The sequence below is a fragment of the Pteronotus mesoamericanus genome, unplaced genomic scaffold (assembly GCF_021234165.1).
Source record: "Pteronotus mesoamericanus isolate MK-2021 breed Mesoamerican mustached bat unplaced genomic scaffold, CSHL_Meso_final scaffold_174, whole genome shotgun sequence".
Taxonomy (NCBI): domain Eukaryota; kingdom Metazoa; phylum Chordata; class Mammalia; order Chiroptera; family Mormoopidae; genus Pteronotus; species Pteronotus mesoamericanus.
In genome coordinates, this window is record NW_026555309.1 from 9619940 (window position 1) to 9635430 (window position 15491).

At 36.2% G+C, this 15491-nt stretch overlaps 1 protein-coding gene across 1 annotated transcript in view; it reads left to right on the forward strand.

Annotated features, from left to right (window-relative positions):
- CUNH8orf34 (chromosome unknown C8orf34 homolog) overlaps positions 1-15491 on the forward strand; it is a 307155-nt gene that overhangs the window by 204912 nt on the left and 86752 nt on the right. The window contains 1 exon segment of the mRNA XM_054590132.1: positions 13252-13337. Within this exon segment, the coding sequence (XP_054446107.1) occupies positions 13252-13337 (86 nt within the window).

A 15491-nucleotide genomic window follows, 5' to 3' on the forward strand; every position in this document is an offset into this window, starting at 1 on the left:
TTCAATCTTTTTATTGCTGTCTAATGTTCCATTATATGTCTCTCTCTCTCTGTATATATATAGACATATATGTGTATATATAATTATATGTATTTTATATACATACATACACACATATACATATGTATCCATACCACAACTTCTTTATCTATCATTGAACACCTGACGCTTTCATATCTTGGTTATTGTAAAATAATGGTACAGTGAACACAGGGTTACATATCTCTTTTTAAGTTAGTGTTTTTATTTTCTTAGATAAATAACCAGAAGTGGAATTGCTGGGTTGTATGATGTATCTATTTTTAGTTTTTTTTTTAAAAGACTCCATACTGTATTTCATAGGGACTGCACCAGTTTCCAGTCCCACCAACAGTACAGAAGGGTTCCCTTTTGTCCATATCCCTGCTAACACATGTTATTTGTTGACTTTTTGGTAATAACCATTCTGACTGGCGTGAGGTGGTATCTCATTATGGTTTTGATTTTCATTTTCCTGAGTATTAGTGATGTTGAACATCTGTTGGACATCTGTATGTCTTCTTTAGAGAAATGTCTTTTCATATTCTTCCTTTGTCCATTTTTTTTTCAATTGGATTGTGTACTTTTCTGTTATTCAGTTGTAGAATTTTCTTATATATTTTGGATAACAACCCCTTATCAGATATATCATTTGTGAATATATCTTCCCATCAGTAGGTTGTCTTTCTGTTTTGCTGACGGTTTCCTTTACTGTGCAGACACTTTTTTATTTGATGAAGACCCATTTGCTTATTTTTGCTTTTGTTTCCCTTGTTCAAGGGACATATCCAAAAAGTTATTATTATGAATCATGTCAAATAGTTTAATAGGGAAGATTAATTTAAATGACTTCATATTTTTTCCATGTTTATTTCTCTACTGGCATAATATGGGGCATTTTATATGAGAAATAGGAATATATCTGGAAATTTCCATATCTGGAAACTTCTTATTTATTTACTTACTTGACATCCTGAACCTCCTGGTACACATTGTAGTAAAATTGAAATTGCAATTACTTTCAATTACTTGTTATAGTAATTACACTTATATTTGGATAACAATCTCTGAATGGCCTTCATAAGTCATATCAAATGTATATTTATATTTATTTTATCTTTATGTATGTCTTCTAGTATTTACCTTCATAACCACTGACCGCTTAGCTATTCTCAGTGATATAAAATATGTAATTTGGAATCACACCAGGCTGGATATATCATTACTGGTAAAACAAAGAATACTAAGCATCATTAAGTGTTGAATTTTCTTGTAGCATTTCAGAATAAGAACCAAAATTCACAGAATATGTATTTATTTTCAATTGCAACATTAATGCTCAATATGTAGTAAGAAATACCTAAAAGGAAAAGGCAAATAAGTTTGATATTAATGCCATCATGCATTACGCTTCTATAAATCTGTATTTTTAAGAAAGTCCATTGGAGTAATTGGAGTTTATTATAGTTTTCTTAAGAATTTTAAATATAATAACCAATTTTTCACTTAAAACCAGGACTTCTATAGCACCTAAATCATGCCATATAAAAATCAGGAAAATAAATGAAATCTGTGAAAAAATATCACTTGAAATATAATAATTATACAATGAATTAAATTAAGAAATAGCTAAGACGTTTTGTAAAAGTTTTATTTACATGGCAGGTGTGGGTACCAATGCAAATCATTTGTAGTTTTTCAAAGCAGAAAGAGGTGAGAAAATAGTTCCACTATGAACAAATTCTATGATCATTTCAAAAGATTAATTGATTTGCACATCAGAAAAATAAATTTTAGAGTAAGGTAGTTAAAATTTCACAAAGTAGTATTTATATTCTCTGTGTGATATTTATTCTATGTGAAATGGCATTGTAACATCTTTATGCCTTTTATTGGCTTTTCCAATTATGCAGACATTTGTATTCAGTGTTGTCCTTCTTAAGAATTGTAAAAGCACTGTTAAAACAATAAAAGAAAGTCTTTATCTTTTCTATTATAATTTCTTCAAGGACATCATGTACATTTTTCCTAAACCAACCTTGTTTTCTAGATCATCAGCTCGCTTATCAGCCAATTTCAGTGTCCTGTCCAAATACAAACACAAAGCAATTTAATAGCTAGTTATTCAAAAGCCATTTGTTATCTAATTTTGTATTTACCACACACGGTTCTGTTAAAAACAAATAAACAAGCCAAGCTTCCTGCCCCAACAAATGTAAACCTAGAAAATATATCATTCTTGGGGGTAGTGCTGAAGTAAGACATTCAAATCGCAATTGTTTATTGCCTGCTGTGAGTGCATCAGTGTTATATTAACTCACTAAAGGAAAGCATTGAAGAAGGGAAAAAGCATAAAAGGAAAAATGAGACCAAGTTATGTTTGTATGCTCAAATGTCTTACATTCAACTGTGCTTTCCCGGATTATAGAGTGTCACCTTTATGAAGTCAAGTCATAAAATCCCTGCTTGGGAATTCCCTAGATCTGTTTGATGTGGAAGGATGCTAGCTAGCTCATCTTCCTTAGTCTGCAACCTCAGAATACAATGGCTTCAGATTTTTAAGGAAATCTCATATTTTCCATCCTCCATCCCCCATTTCTTTTAAATAGATGGGATTTGGTGGAATTTCTTTACTCCTCACAAAAATGGACAACATTATGATGCAGGATTGCCACGTGGTTCCCTGTGGTTCATTCCTTCATGCTTGTTCCATATCTAGGAACAATTTCTCAGAATTTGCAGTACTTGTATCACTGACCACATTTTCTCAATCGCCATCTGTGGGCAGAGAGAACCCTGCTAAATCTTACCTCTCTCTGGTACCAAGTAACATTACCTGTAATTTGAGAATTTCGGTATGCCTCATAATTCTATTAGTGATCACAACTTAATTTCTATGATTCCAAATCTTGTACAATAAAAAGGCAAAGAAACAAACATAAAATATCAGAGGCAATGCGACTTATTGTCATGCCCAGTGCTGTAGCATAGAAAAGTCTGACAACGCTGAGTGTGCTTTTAACCACCATAGAGAGGGAGGGAGATTGGCTACATGCAAAAGAAGTCAGCCATCTGACAGATGTGTCCAGGGGACAGACTGAAGAGGGGGTGGTCTTCCATCAGGTACATATGTGAAGCAGCCTTCGGTTTCAGTACCATGAGTAAGGGGTCTCTGATTAAACAAAAGAATGGCTAAGGAAGGAACAAAGTTTTGGCAGTGTTTCAAAGGGTGTTTTGGCTTCCACACAATCCCATATTTCAACGTGTTAGAAATCAGAGCTTTAAAAAGACACTTCACAGCTGCTGCTGAGCTAGATGTCTGCTGACCAAGCTATTCTCTGAGTTGGGCCAAATGTGCAGCATCTTGACTCAAGTAGAGTCTGACTCTTGAGATTTTTAACCTCAGTAAGATGGAATTATACCTGCTTGGAAATAAAATTTAGTGTTCACCTAAAAATCAATACCTAGAGAGTTAGAGGAAGAAATATATCAACATCCTCTGGTAGAGTCTTCTCTGTTTTTGGCATTTGAAGCATGGTGCCATACTGCTGCTGCAGGGAGGATGGGTGGCAGGTCCATGTCCTTGCAAAGCTGTCAAGAGGAGGCACTACACAGGGCTGTCCCCCAGCCAGTGGTACCAGCACCACCTGGGAACTGGGTAGAAACACAAATTCACGATCTACACACCAGACCTTCTAAATCAGAAACTCTATGTGGGGAGCCAGCAATCCATGTTTTCAGAAATCTTCTGGGAGATTCCAGAGCACCTTAAAAATTAAAGAACTACTTCTCTACAGTGTCAAATAAAAACCTAACTGCCTACTTCTTTTCAGATAGATTTAAAAACGGTCCCCTCAGGGACGATGACAGGCCGAAAAGCATAGCCACCCTTCACCAGATCATTTTATGGACACGAAGCCTAATTAGAAACATTATGTGAACAGGGTGCCAAAGGAAGCTTGAGGATCCTGGTGCCCAGGGCTGCCTCCAGCTCAGACATCGCATGTTTGGCTGCTTTCTTTCGGAGTTCCCTTAGCTCCAGAACAGTCTGGCCATTTGAATTTACCCCCTTCTCATGGCGGTCTCCGATTTCAAGAAGGCTGTCATGTCCTAGGCTTGTTCTTTGTGTGCTTAATAACCTGGCCACGGTGGGTGAGTCAGTGGCCCACATTCCAGTCATATCTGCCTGAAAATCTGTGGTCTCCCCAGAACCAGTCCTGCCCCTGCCCAATCTGCTCTATCTTATTGCAGACTGACGTTTTCCATCTGAGTTGAGATAAAGCAGAAAGCACTGAAAACAAAACATACCTATTCTCCATGTGTGCTTTCCTTAGATTTGGTTGTAAAAGTCTTAAGCCTCTGCCATGAGGGTAATTGGCAGCAGAGATAAGAGGCCACCTATGTCAGCTACATATCTGTAGTCAGGTATGCAGGAGAGAACTACACATTTGATCAGAGAGCTACAGATAGTTTGTTTGTCCCTATAGCTCACTCTCAGGAGATAGGAAATTAAAAGGGAAGTTTAACAGGAAGGAGCATGGTTTTTATCTCTATGTCACCATCAATCCTGATATTTTTTAGGGGTGAATGTGCAGAGGTGCTTGTGACTGAGAGAGAGAATTTAAAAAGCAGAATATGAAGAAAGCCCTCTGGTGAAGGAGAGTGTTATTCTAATCCATTCTGCTCTCAGGAAAAAAAGTGTTTCATCTTGATGTAGTTTTAGTTGTCCTCATGTGATATAAACACTAGCAGTCAAAAAACAGCAAGAGTGTCTGCAGATGAATGCTAGAAGGAAAATTTTTACATCATTATAGTACTACTCTAAGAAGGGAAATATATAGGTAGTGTTAGGAATTTTCTCTTGGCAAAGGAGATGGGTGAGAGGTGAGGTTCGGAGAGGTAGAGATGTGTCTGGGGCACAAGGAATGCTCTGAGGGGACCAAAGAGATAATGTCAAAGGGCCAAAATCAAAGTAAGCAGACCACCCACCCAAGGGTCAAACTGGAATAGCCTGCGGTAAGGAAGGTAAATGAAGTCAAGGGTTTAGAAAGGGAGTGACAGGAAGAAAACCCAGGTAATTAACTCCCTGAAGAACTGGGACAAAGGCCAAGGGCAGCAGAGTTCCATAGTGCTTCAGTGACATTTTCTAGGGTAAAAAAGGAACTACAGCAAGTTCATTGTGACTCCAAATAGATGCCATTTAAACTAGAGGGTTATTCTGGGGGGCCTAGATATAAATTAATGTGCAAGGCTCTGATGTTATAGAGGGTGTTAGGCCTGGTCTCTGACTTCAGGGACTTTGTGAAGTTAATTGGAGAGATTGGGTGGATACACACAGGCCTCATGACAGAAGTCAGGCTCATTGCTCAAAGGAGAATTTTGTTCCCAAGTCCTGAATTTTTGAGGTTGGTGACAATTTTGGCTCTTTTAAGACTTAAAAACTAAATAAGTGACAATAAGTTGTTATAATTTCTCTTAAAAATGTTTCTGGAGATATATACTAGAGCCTTATAATGGAAAATAGAAAGAGACTTAGAAATAACTCAATGACTGATGTTATAAAAGAGGCTTTGTAATTAAAAGCAGACTGTGGAGGGGAAATATAAGTTAATTTTCTAACCCTTTGAAGAAAATGGTTCAAAATGTCTAAGAACAAAAACTGTTTATTGTGGTTCCCCTGACCTTTATGATATTATGATATACATTTATTTTCTAGTGAAATAGAATATTATATTCTTTGAAATAGCAGAATTAAAGAAGAGAATATCACATTCTGAAGTTCCTCTGAGAGATTTTGGAACCCAGAAGGGCAAGCCTCACCCCACATCCCAGTCTATTCAGCATCTCTGTGTGGCTGTCCAACTGCGTCTTGATACCGCCACTAACATGTCTAAAATGCCTTTGATACTTACCATGTCCCCAAATACATTATACTTAATTTGCACCAAATTTTCTTTTCCCTCAGTTTCCTTATCCCCAATTATACCCACAATTGCTCAGGACAGAAAAGTGGCAATAATGTTTATTCCTTCCTTTCTCTCACAACCCCAAGCCCAGTTGGCTCTACCTATAGAATTGACCCAGAGTCAGTCCACGTCTTACTGCTTTTGCCACAGCTGCTCTTGGGCAAGCCATGCTCATCTCTTAGTGAGATTGCTGGAATAACCTCCTAAAGAATCTCCTTGCTTTCATGCTTGTTCCCTAACAATCTCAGCACTGCAGACAGAGTGATCCTTCTTGAATCAGAAGTCTGATCATATCACTTTTTTGTTCAGAATCCTCAACTCACTTCCCATTTTCTTTAGGGAAGGTGACTAGGTATTTCAACATCAAATTTTGAATGTCCTATTTGATCTAGCCCAAGCCAGCCAGCAATTTTTGAACCAATGCTATAACTATCAATATCCTGAATGAGCTTTGACATCTTTTCTCTTGACTGGTTCATCTTCCTCAAAGCTATTTTTAAGAGTCAGAGACTTTTCAGCAACATTCACTTAACAAGTATGTGTTGATCACATACATGTGCCTAGTATTACGGTTGGTCCTATGATAGGCAGTACAATAGTTTCTGGGAATGCTACCTTTTGTTGATTTATTCACTATCAAGACTGAGTCAATGGAATGTGAGTTTAACTCACAAACTTTGAGATAAAATTTAATAATATTTATAACAGCATTTCCTCTAGCTAGGTCTCACTGGTCAGTATAAAATTAAATCTGATTCATTTAACTTAAACCCAAGCACAATTGATGTTTTTATCATCTACACTTGTACCTCAGTTAAAATATCTTACCTCTTATTGGCTACTAGTTCTGCAAATGCTTCTGTCAACCAGATTTGTGCAGGTGCAGCCTTCAGCATGTCACTTATGCCGGTATCTTTTACATCTCATTTCCTGTCTTGGCATGACCAATGATAATCACTCAGTACTACCGCATGTGCAACTCAAAAGTTTAGGGATATCAATGTTTAAGGACCACCCTTGATCAGGAGCCTATGGATAAATGCATTACCCCTTCATCCTTCAAGTAGACACATTTCATAAAGATCCTCAGAATTCTTGTGAGATTGAGCAACAATCACCTGTCCAGAGGTGGTTGACTCAATGACACATCCTTGTATTGGATTTCCCTCCCTTTGTGTTTTCTTCCGATGTCCCTTACACCTGTCTCCCAGATCATACAAGCACTCATACATAAGCTTCTGTCTCAAATTCTGCATTAAGGTGAATCAGACTAAGAACTGCTTAGCCCTAAATAGATGCAGGGTGATTTTTTACCCCATTTCAAAGGATTATAATTAAAACTATATTATAGTATTCTGTAGAAAATTCCTCATACATAAGTTGTGTCCTATTTTCCTCTCTTATCATCAGGGTCAGCTAACCATTTAAAAAAATAACAAAAACAGAAACCTTAAGAAATCTTTTTTAGATATCACAATATAACAACCTCAATCTAAGCTAAGCTTTATGGACATAAAACCATAAAAAAAAATACACTTGGAGTGTGTTGACAGACATCTAAAAAAATAGTTAAAATATAGTAAAGTAAGTGTTCTGGTAAAAACAAAAATGTATAGATCCTAAGCCTTCTGGAAGAAAAGTTTCTTAGAAGAATCTAGATTGAAAAGCTATGACTAAGCCAAACAGTTAATGAGGTAAAAGTAAATTCTGTTAGAGATAATTATATAATGACACAGAAGCTTAATAACAAAATGTCTGCCAGGAAAGGAAAGCAGTTTGGAATTTATGGAGTATAAAGTCCATAGTACAATATCCAAGAAAATAAATTTGCAGAGACTTGTAAGGGTTGTATAATACAGAGGCTCAGATGACTTGGTGAGGGAATTATAATTCATCTTGAAAAACTGAATAAAATGATAGTTCTTAAACTCTTGAGTCAAGGATTATTTGGAGAATCTGGTTGAAGTTATTGTCTCCCTGTCCAAAAAAGAGCTCATCAACCAAAATCTTCTGATTTTATTTATTGTGAATTATTGTGATTCCCTGAAAACCAGTCCATGGGCCCTCTAAAAATGAATACTCATGTTAAAATCTCTTGCACTACAATATTCAAAGCATGAAATTAATATGGTTGGATTTGTTTTGAACATTCTGGTAGCCACATGAAAAAAAGCATTTTTGGAAGGCAAGCTTTCTAAGTATGAATGTCAGAGAGGAAACTATATAATAACCCAGGCAAATCAAAATGAGCAGCAAAATTATAGTAGTAACATAAAGAAAAAGCAATGGATTCAGGAAATCACTTTAGGAAAAATAATAAGCCAGACTATAAATGATTAGCCACATGTAATACAAAGAAGGGTGATGATGAAGATGAGTTTGCTTTTGGACATGTTGCCTTTGAGATGCTTATGGTGCACTTAACTAAATTGTCCTGCAACTATTTGGGCATACGAATCTTGAGATGGAGACTCAACATAAAGATTTGAAAAACCTCAACCTATATGTAGTAACAAACAAACAAACAAAGAGTAGCTGAGCTGATTCCGGGAGATGATGAAGAGTGGTAAAAGATTGTTCATACAAAATGAAGCTGAAAGTTAAATAAAAACAAGGTCTGAAAAGTTTACATTGTATATGGTATAAGCAGTCACCTCAGAATAGGAGCACAGACCAGATTAAAACAGGTTGAGGAGTAAATGAAAACTGTGGAAGGAAAGGCATTGAATGAAGAATATTTAGTGAATTTGGCTAAAAGAAGAATGAGCAAGAGGAAGCAACAGCTAGATGTTTTGGATAATTATGGTTGGGAATTTGGTTTATGTTTGTTTGTTTTTAAGGCTGAATAAGAAGTGAGTTTGTTTTCATGTTGTAGAAAATGAACAGTGGAGATGAACAGAAATAACTGGTGGTGGATAGAACAAAATATGGTCCAAGAGGGATATGAAATGATAAGATTTAAATCACCAGCCTAATGGACTGCCTACCAAGGGTGTCCAACCTATGGCACACGGGCTGCATGCAACCCAGGCTGGCTATGAATGCAGCCCAACGCAAAATCATAAATTTATTTAAAATGTCATGAGACTTTTTTGTGTGTGATTTCGTGTTGCAACATATTTAACGTGTGGTTCAAGACACCACTTCTTCCACTGTGGCCCAGAGACGCCAAAAGGTTGGACACCCCTGGTGTAAACGTTTCAAAAGAAAGAAAGCCTCTCACACTCTGTGAAAGGTAAATATAGGTCTTGTTGAAGATAATTTTGTAGGTGCTATGGGAGGGGAGAGTAGAAGGTCCATATTCCAGATTACATAATTTTTCTGGATGACATAGAATGATATTGTTGAAAAGACTTTGAAAGGAATGGAAGACAACCAAGAAGTCCAAGTTCAAAGTCAGAGACCATTGTTTTGTACTCACCACTCCTAGAGTGTCATGATTTTCTCCAGCAGAGTTCAGCTGCACACACGCAGGAAAATGATGGCTTAACACAGGATCAGGGTCTTGCTGGGCAGTAACGACTGAAGGACATGGACATGGGAACTTGAAGGCACAACAAGTCCAACTGAGCGGGGCAGGAAGGGAATCAGGAAGGGCCAGATACCTGGGAGAAAATGGAGAGAAAATGGAAATCTATATGTACTTGAAGAGAAAGTGTTAAGGACAATGAGTTTGTGAAAAAAACCTAAAGGGTGTGAGTTTGTTATTAGAGAACTGAACATTGGATTCAATAATTTGGACATAGGACAATTCTTAGTTCTCTGTCCTTGGGTTAGGGAAGGTGCAGCAGTGGGGAAGATCTCCAGCTGAGATCGAGGGATTTTGAAATTAGTGGATAAATACATGTGGGCATGAAAATCATTCACAATAATAGTAACATTTAAGTTGAAGAAGAAAAAAATTAAGCCTGAGCAAAGCTTCAACAGCAGAAGGATGACAGCTTAATATGTATAATCCCTTGCTATCTGAGCGGGTGGGGTCAGGGAGTCTCCCCTGGAGAGGGGGTACTGTACGCTGGGAGGAAAAAAAGGAATGTCATATTCTTAGAAGAATAGAAGAAGAGGAAAGAAAAGGTTTCAGTTAAGACAAGGAGGAGCAGGACACATTTTGTTGAGGGGCTGAAAATATAGAGGAGTGTTTAATACAGAAGAGGAGTTTTAGAAAGCAAAGAAAAAAGGTTTGGGAGTATGAGTAAAACTCTTGTAGGGAAAAAAAATGATATAACTTTTATTAAGACTGTATTTCCCGGACTTGCCCACACCACCCTTGTTTGTATAGCACCTATTAACCTCTTACAGAAGTGGTGCTGTGTGGATTACAGCTCGGGAAACATTGGCAGAGCACTCGAGGAGAGCAGGCTGTGAACCGTCCTGCGGTGGGGTTGGCGCCAAGTCACGGTAAACTCAAGTCTTAGGGTATCCGGAGGGCACTGCTTGGACAAGGATGAGCCAGATTCAGGGCCACCCAATTTGTTGGGCTGTTTTCATGGCCATTTGTCTTTTCAGCTTAGATAAAACTGTGACCTCTGTGAAATCAGAGACAGTTGTAATTGCTTTACATCTCTATAACATTTGGCTTATTATTGAGCATATTAGTAAATGCTAAATAAATATTTCTTTTTACTGAAACTTGCAGCAAGTAAAATAAATTACAACTTAGTTGTTATTCCTTGCTTCTTTCTGTCTTTGTTGGAGATTTATTTTCCATTTAGGTTTTTAACCTAATGTTAAATACCTAAGCAGATATTTAATTTAATATTGACTTAACACCTTTTTTTTTTAAATCTTCACCAGAGGATGTGTTTAGAGAGAGAAAAAACAAGAGAGAAAGAAAGGAAAAGAGAGGAACATTTATTTTCTGCTTCCTATATGCACCCTGACTGGGGATTGAGCCCACAACCTACGTATGTGCCCTAACCAGGGATTGAACCCACAGACTTTTTGGTATATAGTATGATGTTCCAAGCAACTGAGCCACCTGCCCAGGGCTTGACTTACACCTTTTAATATCTCCTGTACCTACATACATCCTATCTTTAATAATTTTGATGAAGTAGGCCTAGAAAAAAACAATAAGAATATTTGATATTGCTGATTAGTGAAATACTCTAATTATTAGAAGTAAAACAAGATAAAGAAGAAGTAGTTGGGCAGATTTAGGATGTAGCTAAATTATTCATTTAAAAGTTGTGGTTTTTTTCAAGTAAAATATTTAAAATCCATGTGAATTTTTTGAAAAACTTCCACACTGTTTTCTATAGTGGTTGCACCAGTCTGTATTTCCACAAACATTAGGGTTTCTTTTTCTTCACATTCTTGCCAGCACTTTTTGTTTGTTGATTTATTAATGATAGCCATTCTGACAGGTGTGATATGATATTTGATTTGCATTTCTCTGATGATTTGTGATGTTGAGCATCTTTTCATATGTCTATTGGCTATCTGGAATATATCCAAGATAATCCGAAACACTAATCGGAAAGAATATATACACTGCTATGTTCATTGCAGTGTTATTTACAATAGCCAAGATTTGGAAGCAATGTAACTTCCCATTGGTAGATGAGTAGATAAAAAAGCTGTGGTACATACACAATGGAATACTACTCTGCTGTAAAAAAAAAAAGGAAGAAGGAAGGAAAGAAAGAAGTATAGAAAGAAGAAAAAAACCTTACCTTTTTTGATAGCATGGATGGACCTAGAGATTATTATGATAAGTGAAATAAGCCAGTTGGAGAAAGACAGACATTAAATGATTTCACTTATATATGGAATCTAATGAACACAATAAAGGAACAAACAGAATAGAAACAGCCTCATGGTTACAGAGAACAGCTTGACAACTGTCAGAGGGAAGGGGGGCGGGGGACTGAGTGAAAAAGGTGAAGGGATTAAGCAATACAAATTGATAGTTATAGAATAACCACAGAGATGTAAATTACAGCATAGTTAATATAGTCAATAATATTGAGATAAATAGGTATGGGGCCAGTTGTCTACCACTCTGTAAAGTACATTATTTTTTTAACCACTTTGCTATACATATGAATCTAATACAGAATAATATTGAATGTAAACTGTAATTGAAAATTTTTAAAAAGTATAAAAAATATGTATTTGACCAAAATATAACTGTCAGAAACTTACTCTTGAGAATTCTCTAATTAGCTTATATAATAAAGTAAATATAGTTTTATGTCTAGAAGATAATATGTAAGTATAAATGTATAATATATAAAGGAACACATATAATTTAATATTATAGGAATAAAAATGAAAATACAATTTATAATATTTATAATTGCACATGGAGTAAAGAAAGAGGCATGCAAATTTTTGAATATGTGAATATCAAACGCAAATTATTATGTGATTCTCTGGGAAATATAAAAACAAAGACACAAAATAGTTGAAAATTTGAACTTTGAGCATGGTACAGCTATGAGTTACAATAGATTTTTTTAAATGTTAATGCTATGTGTTACTCATTTATTTATATTCTTCAGTGAGAGCAAGAAAATGCAAGAAAAAGGAGAAGGAACTGAAAAAAAACTCTAATCTCTGGATGGTTTGATGCAATGTCTTTCTACATTAGCAGAGCTTATTCTTCTGTTTTTACGAAAGAGTTCCAAACATTTACTGATGGGCTCTACCTCCTTTGATAGAGTAGTTTCACAGTGTAATACAAACCCAGACTGTCTGATTTGGATTTTGCTAGTCTATTTTTCTCACTTTAAAGATGTAGATACAGAGGCTCAGAAATACAGTCGTAAAAGTACCTATACAGTCTTTCTCTCCTGAAGAAGATCCAGGATTCAGAGAATCCCAGGCAGTCACACATATCAGGAATCTTTACTTCCACTGTTGAGACTTACCTTGATCCACAGGCCTTAAAGCTCAGGTCTGGATGATTTGAATTGTGTTTGGTGTCCCTGAACCCAGAAAACAGGTGAACATGTTGTGTTAGACTCTTTTTGTTCCACTCACTTCCTTGTTGTAGTTGTAGTGAAACATTTGTTTATAAAACCTTCCTCTCCAGTCAGGCTAAGAAAAGCAATGTTATCTAGACTAACCTTCCCTTGTATACAAGAGAAAAAAGTTTAAAGACTTTGCAAGGTTAGAAAAACAAAAACTCCGTATTACAAAGGCTTTGGTACACTTTTATTTCTACTTTGAAGAAGCATATATGATTTTAGAGTCTAGAAGTTAATAGTCACATCCCCCACAGTATGTAGTTCACATTTCTAATTATTTTTTAATTATTTAGACTTCAAGGAGACAACATGGCAGAAAGAACAGAAGAGGCGTCACAAATATTTCATTCTCCAGATGAAAAAATCCCGGATTCTTCAAGTAAGTTTTAAATCCAACAATATCAACATAGCTGCCTGTCGTATGTCCACCTCTCCTTCAGGCTGTGTATTGGGAGGTTTAGGGAGAATGGGCATGGATTCTCAGGAGCAGCCTCTTAATGTCTATGACTGTTGAAGGCACAAACAGGTAAACTATATGTTGGCTACTCCCAAAATTCTGCCACTAATTTCAACTTGTTTTTGGAACTTTATATCGGCTACTCACATTTTCATATCACACAGGGTCCAGCACAAATAATGCCCCTTGTTTATTATAAAAATCTTTTATTACAAAATCATAAACATGTAATTCTGTAACATAATAGTATCACACTCAGGCACACCATATGACATTTTAGGTAAATGTTTAAGTTAAAACTACAAATTATTATACCTATATAATTACCATACCAACACACTCAAGCAGGCCTTACTTCGGCCAGACCCTGTAGATCTCTCACTCTTCCCAGGCAGAAGTGTCCATATTACACTTGATCTCACTACCTTATATTAAATTGTTCTCAAATTATGTCAATGTCACTTCAGAATTTTTCATTTAAGACAGCCTCCTCTGCATTTTGCCCAATGCTACCTGGTCTGTACGTGTGTCCTCCTTTTCTCTGTCTAGTGTAACAGCCCTAAAAATAGTCTCTCTGTGCTATTTCACTCCTCCTTAGTTCATTATCTGTCTAAAAGATAATACTGCTTATTTCACCCCCCATTTTTATAGGACAAAATTCAAACTCTTTAACTTAGCATACTAAGTTCATGTCAGGGCACTTCAAAATGTTTGTGGAATAAGTAATTAAGTGCATGTAATGCCACTATAATGGCATCAAATGCCCATCATCACTGTTTCATCACTCAGTGTTCAAGCAGGAATCAGTCAGACACCCAGCTTGGATATTTAAAAGAGAAACTATAAAACTATTTATTTTTACATCTGGATAGAGGAGGACATCTTAAACAGATGGAAAAATTCTTAACGATGAGAAAAAAAATTTAAAAAGTCAGAGTAGAAAGTTAAGAACTACTGTTCATCAAAGGATGCCTTAAAAAGTGAATAGATAAGCCATAAAATAAGAAAATATATTTGTCACTGATCAAATATTAATATTCAGAATATGTATAGAATATCTATAATTTAATAAAGAAAAGATCAACAAACCAATAGGAAAATAAGCAACAGGAATGAGTTAACATTTCACAGAAGAAAAAACACAATGGCCAATGAGCATTTGGAAGACGCCTCACTCTTCTGATAGTTAAGGAAAGGCAAATTAAGACCACAGAGAGGTACTGTTTTACAAGCTTTTGTTTGCCATTAATTAAGAAATTTGGCAAACCCAGTTGCTGGTGAAGACATAGATGAAAGGAAAGTCATGCACTACATGTGAGAAGTAAACAATTTTAGAAATTTTTCTATTATCTTAAAATCTTGGGCACTTATGCAACTTGAACTGAGACCCTCCTCTTTTAGGAAGACATCTTAAAAGGAACAAGTCACGTGCCATGACATGTGATGAGCCTTCTTAAAATGCTCCAGGACAGGAAAATGGATAGATTGTAGAATTGTTACATCATAGGAAACGGAATGCGTTTCAACTACACATAAGATGGATAAAAGCCGATGGGATGCTAATAAATATTAACAGTTGTTTCTTTGAGAAGAGAAAGTCCTGATTTGGAGAGACATGTGGTTTCCAACCAAGGGTGTCCAACCTTTGGGCATCTCTGGGCCACACTGGAAGAAGAAGAGTTGTCTTAGGCCACACATTAAATAGACAAACATTAATGAAAACTGTTGATCAAAAAGAAGGTTTTAAGTAAATTTATGATTTTGTGTTGGCTGCATTCATAGCCATCCTGGGCCGCAGGTTGGACACCCCTGGCACACACTCCCACCAAAGCTGAATTCAAGTAACCGATCCAAATGGCATCTGGGTCTCCCAGTTCGCATAAGCAGATTGCAGTTCACAACGGAATAAATCTGAAAAGCTTAGTATTGGTGAACAAAAACCAAGTTCTAGAATGACTTTTAGTTTAAAACTAGCAAATTTATTTAATATGTTCTTAAGTAGATACAAATAAGTGATGAACCTATATTTAAAGAGGAAATGAAAAACTGAAAATGGTAGTTATTGTCAGTGGGTAG